Source organism: Antrostomus carolinensis, unplaced genomic scaffold (assembly GCF_000700745.2).
Source record: "Antrostomus carolinensis isolate BGI_N321 unplaced genomic scaffold, ASM70074v2 scaffold17647, whole genome shotgun sequence".
NCBI classification, from domain to species: domain Eukaryota; kingdom Metazoa; phylum Chordata; class Aves; order Caprimulgiformes; family Caprimulgidae; genus Antrostomus; species Antrostomus carolinensis.
Genome location: NW_010325509.1, coordinates 32,201 through 37,952, shown reverse-complemented (window position 1 = coordinate 37,952; position 5,752 = coordinate 32,201). Strand labels below are relative to the sequence as shown.

The 5,752-nt window shown below is 37.1% G+C and overlaps 1 protein-coding gene across 1 annotated transcript in view; it reads left to right on the top strand.

The window, feature by feature from the left end:
* Positions 1–173: 173 nt before the first annotated feature.
* LOC104527511 (dynein heavy chain 11, axonemal-like) overlaps positions 174–5,752 on the top strand; it is a gene marked incomplete at both ends in the record, with an annotated part of 26,477 nt that continues 20,898 nt past the window's right edge. The window contains 6 exon segments of the mRNA XM_029085783.1: positions 174–410; positions 1,862–1,979; positions 2,071–2,157; positions 2,878–3,024; positions 3,925–3,996; positions 5,336–5,494. Coding sequence (XP_028941616.1) covers positions 174–410; positions 1,862–1,979; positions 2,071–2,157; positions 2,878–3,024; positions 3,925–3,996; positions 5,336–5,494 — 820 coding nt within the window.

The following is a 5,752-nucleotide window of genomic DNA, read 5'->3' as shown; positions in this document are numbered from 1 at the left end:
ACAAGGTGGTCCTTCCCCCACTACCAAAAAACCACACCCCTCCCCCTCCCCCCCACAGTATTTATTTTGTAAAACAGCATAAGTGCCACTACAAGTACCAGTAGGGGTTACTACATGTTTATTAGTAAATAATGTTTGCTCTGTTTGTAATCCCAACTTTCTCTCTTTGGTAGTCTGACTGACTTAAAAGAATTTATAAAAGTGACAGATGCTGGACTCCAAAGAGAGGTGACTGAGGGAAATTATTGTATGCTGTTAGAAATCATGGGCCATCTCTTGGCTGTGAAAGAGAGGACAACAATTGCTGATGAACTCTTTGAACCTTTAAAAGAAGTGGTTGAACTGTTAGAAAGCTATGGACAGAATATGCCAGGCGAACTTTATGCCTAGTTAGAGGTACTGTAGCAAAAGTAATATTTAATGTTTACATATGTGTATATGGTCCTAAAATAGCAGTATTTGATCTCAGGGATGTAAAATAATTCTCCTCATTCCTTCTCAAAAGCCAGCAATAAAATCAGGTAGATTTTCTTATGCTCTTTAAGAGATTTGTTTTATGTGAATGGTGGAAAATTAGCTCAAAAAGAGATCTGTTACATCTGTCACACTTTGTTCTGATGACGTCTGTAGTTATTTTTTGCTATTTTTGGGGTGGGTTTTGGTTTGGTTTTTTTTACTGTTGACCAAATCATGTTCACCTTCATAAGCCTCCTCCCAGGAGCTGAGCCATATGGAAACTCTTGTTTCTATGTTGCTTCGCCCTCCTTAACACGGTTAGTAGTAGTCGGGCTCTGTTCAAGGACGGTTACAAAAGCTGGGCTTTGATGCCTGTCAGGTGATACTGTCTTTCAGACATCTCAGCTACTTGCTTCTGTATATATGCTGCCCCACACCCGTTCCAGCTATAATTGTGTTGGGTGGCAAGTGAAAGAGGGGGAATTAACTGAATTAAACAAAATTCAGTGGTAGGAAGAGGTGAGAAAGCACTACAGCTGCAGTGGTCCCTGCTGACACTAAGAGTAGAGTTTAGCAAGCTAAGGCTTTAGATCAGCACCTGCAGATGAGGGACCTCTATCTGGTCTGTGTTGGGAGATGCACTACACTGTAAATAGTGCTAAATAGAATTGGATAGAAGTTCAACTAATGCTTTTAATCAGATAATCTAATTAATCCAAATGAAAACTTTTCATCCATTGCAGTGAGTTTTCCAGTCCACAGTGTAATTTCTATGCCTAGCTGATCCAAAACAGATCAAGGGGCTGACTAGGAAAATAAATGTACAATTTCTGATGTATACCTGAAGCTAGTTTTCTAGTTACTGTGACGTGACTTGGATTCATACTTCTCTTTCTTGTGCTTTCTTTTGACACAGACAAAAAGCCTGTCAAGGTTTGTTTTGGTTTGGGGTTTTTTCAATCCTGATAAATGTTTGTGTGTGGTTTACTGACTGTTTTTTTCTAGAGAACTTGGGGAGATTTGTAGAAAGAAAGCTATTTCCAGGTCAGCTTTATATATTTGAAAATGTGTTAAAGCAGCAGGAGTGGAGCTCTCTATTTTACCCTGTGGAAGATTCCCAATATATTTTTGAATGAAGTTTTATGTGATTATACATAAAATAACTGATTTTATTAAGTTCAAGTAGTTTATGTTTATCAGTGATCTATAAAATTAATTATTTTCCAGTTGACAAAAATTCTAATAAAAACTATGACATAGTTCATGATTAAATAAATGCTCCACTATAATTTCTTATTCATAGGCAGGTGTTTGCAGTATCCTCACTGTTAATATACAATTTTACTGATGTTTTTCCGCCATGTGTCATATTTTCCCTCCAAGATAATTTTACTCTGTTAAATAGGAATTGCCTGTAAAAATGGAGTGCCGTAAAGAAGAGAGCTGTGTCGGTAAAGCACAAAGTAATGCCTCTTCAGGCCTCTGAGATTGCAGTTATGAGAAGAAAATGCACTTTACTTGTTGTATGTTGAATTCTGTCACCAGTCTTTTTTATCTCTGATTTTTTAATGAGAACATGATCAGTGACAGGTGTCACTACCTGTGTTTCACCAGGAGAAGCAGATGGAATTCAGAGAAAGATTTAAAATGGAAGCCCCCTTTCAGTTTGATGCAGAAAGTGCATATGCTCATCTTGACAAGGTAATGGGGAACCTCAGAAAAATGTATTTGCTTGTAATCTTACAGTTATAAATCTAATGATATTTTGATGTACATACTAAATTATTTGTGGCTTATGTGTTGGGATTTTTTGGTTTGGGGAGGGTTGTTGGTTTTTGGGGTTTCTGGGGGATTTTTTGGGTGGGTTGTGTTTTGGTTTGGTTGTTTCACTTTGTTTTATTTTTCAATAAGCTGGTATAATTCTAGCACCGCTAAATCTAGGTTTCCTCTTGTTTCTCTTCCAATGTTGCATATGCTCACTGATAAAATAAAAAGTTTCAGAATACTTGCTCATATTCTTTATTCATGTTGTTTTAAAAAGCCAGCATAATGTGCTTTTGAATACAGTAGTCTAAAGTGGAAGATTTAGTGGATCTTTTTAAAACATCATGAAGACACTTTGTTAACATTTATACAACTTTAAAGTAAGGAGAAATTCTTTAAGAAATTAATTGCAAGAGTATAATAACTGTTTCTATGCAGCTTTTCTTTTTATGGTTCCAATGTAGAGCCCTTTTTATGCCTTCTGGGTGCTTTGAGAGACAATGAAAATGCAGCTTTTTAACCTCTTTGCAATAATTGATCTCAGCTTTTCTTGTGTTGAATCATATATATGGAATCCATAGATTTCACTGCCAGGTTTAGGTAAGCTCAATATAGCCTGTACCTGTACTTTATTAAAGTGCTCTTTTCCTCGTCGAGGCAAATCATGAGCTTAAGATGCTGGAAAAAGAAGTGTTACTAATGCAGGAATCTGCAAAACTATTTGAAGTATCTATTCCAGACTGCAAGCAAATGAAACAATGTAGAAAAGAAGTGCAGTTGCTTAAGAAAGTTTGGGATATTAGTGTTTATATTAATGTAAGATTTTTTTAAAAATTAATTCTAAGATTAGAATATATTATGAATGTTATACTTTAAATTTGATCCTAGATGTTTTTGTAGTTTTAATTAGAAATAAAAAGTTAAAAGTACTGAAGATTTTCATATTCTTTTTTTTTTTTTTTTTTTTTTTTTTTTTTTAATTATAGTTGCTGTGTTTTAGGTTACTCAGAGTTAAAATATCTCTGTTCTGAAGTTAACCAGTTTCAAGATAATCCCAAAGCAAAACAGCCTTTGTAGTTTCAGCTTGAGCTTTTTAAATACAAATAACTTGCTTGAATAATTAAAATAATGGAGTAAAAATTCAGAAAGCCAGAAAATTCCACCTCAGAACTGAGGATTGTCCATTAAAGCTGTAGAATGCCAGAAGCAAGAGTCCAGAATAGTCAGTGTACAGACCTGTATGGGAAATCAGGCTTGTAAAGTTCTGTTTACCTCAAGAAGTTGTTTTTCGTAGGCAAGGGTGAAATATATGTACTAGATTTTCTTTCCATAATTGTTTACCTAGTATTTGTATTGCCAGGAGGGGGTGCAGGGCAGTTTCTACCACACCTCCCAGGTCCACCTGTATATTATCAGTAGATATAGGTGTGTGTTTAATAGCACAAGAAGGGTATGTACGTATACCTGTCAGAAACTGAAGTATGAAACTGTTTAAATGCTTGGCTTTTGGGTTGAAATTTGAGAATATGGATTATTTTGTATGCTTTCTAGGTAGTGGTGGTGTTGAGTTGGAAAAAATGAGGTCCAGGAGTCATTGCATGTGATGAGCTTTCCCCCCTGTGTCCATTTATCTATTATATAGCAGAAGCTTGTCTTTACCAAATGTTGTTGACACTTTTATCTGTACTTTCTGTTTCAGAGCAGCATTGGACTAAAATCCATTGGAGGCAGATTAATGTGGAACAGATGGATGTGGAGCTCAGAAGGTTTGCCAAGGCAGGTTCTGTAGTTGTCTCTTTCTGCAATTTATCTGTCTCGGTGCCACCCCGTCCTCACTCTTCCCACCCACTTTGATGTTTCAGTGGATTTGTTACTCATGTCCAAACTAAATGTTCTGTAACATGTTTTGTTTTGGGGACTTTTCTGTAAAACTTTGTTCTTCTGAATAAGTTTCCAGATCCTGTGGAGGTACATGTTAAAACCATGCCAGCACTTCTCTGAATAGAGGCACTGTGTGAAAGAATGAAGAAGATGGGTTTTTATGACAGGGTCCACCAGATGAAAGTCGCTATTTTTAGACATAGATGGAGTTTGCAGAGGTTTATCTCTTAGACGTAGCTCCAGAGTGTTGGGAGTTGCAGCAAAGATGCTCATTTTTAAAGGAAGAGCACTTTCTTTGCTTGAAGTATTCACAATGTTTTGTTGATAGTAGCTCTGCAGAAGACAGTTCCAGTGGGACAAGGGAAGTATAAAGCAAAAATAGCAACAAAGGCCCCCAGATTATTTGCGGGACACTTAAGGAATAGTTCTGATTCATAGACAGTATAGTTGTTGAGTATGGAAGGAAGAAAGTCTTGAACCCAATGGGTATGAAGTTTCTTCTTCTTTACATGTCTATTTCATTCAGAAATAAATAGGTTTCCTTGCATGCCCAATTAGTAGTGCTTTAAGAGAAGAATCAGACTTAAAGCAGATGTCTTGACTTAAATTGCTTCAAAATTATGGACTCCACATAGCCAGTTCTGATACTGGGGGTTGTCATGCTGTGATAGGGGTGGTAAAAGAGAGGACAGAGTTGAGAGAACTGCATTCTCCTTCTGCTTCTGTGTCATTCACTGTGGCACATATGCCAGGTCATGAAACAGAGAAGATGCTGATCACTTGTGTCATGTTCATCACGCTCCAGTGTGCATGAGTCCCCCTTACCCCTCTGAAAGATGGTTTTGAATGTATTAAATTTATAGATATTTTTGTCTGCAGTGAAATAATTAATAAGAAAATTAGAGTTAAATCATCAGGGCTGTGGTAAAGCAAATGGCTCTGATCCAACTGTAATAATAAAATCAATGTGTAAATATAGTGTTAATACAGTTCCATTACTTTAAGTGCCATACTGGTAAATACATTTCCAGAGCCTTTGCTTTATCTGCTGCATAAACCAATGACCCGAATAGAATCTTCCCTAGTCTTATGCTAACTACAACCATCCCACACATCTGCACATGAAACAGGAAAGTAGAGCTTTCTGACAAACCTCCTAATTTTTCTTAAAGTTAACGACAAGGTGGCTGTTAATAGCAAGTAATTTATGCAATTATTTTAATCTTATTCCTAGGAAATGTGGTCTTTGGATAAAGAAGTTCATTCCTGGAATGCATTTAGAGGCTTGGAGTTAAAGCTGAAGAACCTGATGCCATCACTGAGGGCAATAGTGGAGTTGCAAAATCCTGCAGTCAGAGAGAGACACTGGCACCAGGTCATGAATGCAACAGGAGTAAGTTTTCAGACAGAGACCCTGGTGACGGTCTTTTGTGCTCTATGCATGGATGCAGCAGTACTGTCATGCATGTGGTAGAGCCACTGCTGCCAACTGTTCAACATATTAGTGGAGCAGAGATTGAGGTTTCAAACAGAGGCATCTCAAGGGTTGAGAAGTGAATTTGTAGTCTCTGTTCAGACAGAAGGACCAAATTCTCTGAAGGCAGACCTGGCTTGCTAAATTAGAGGCTTCTTCCATACCTGTCTGTCTTCC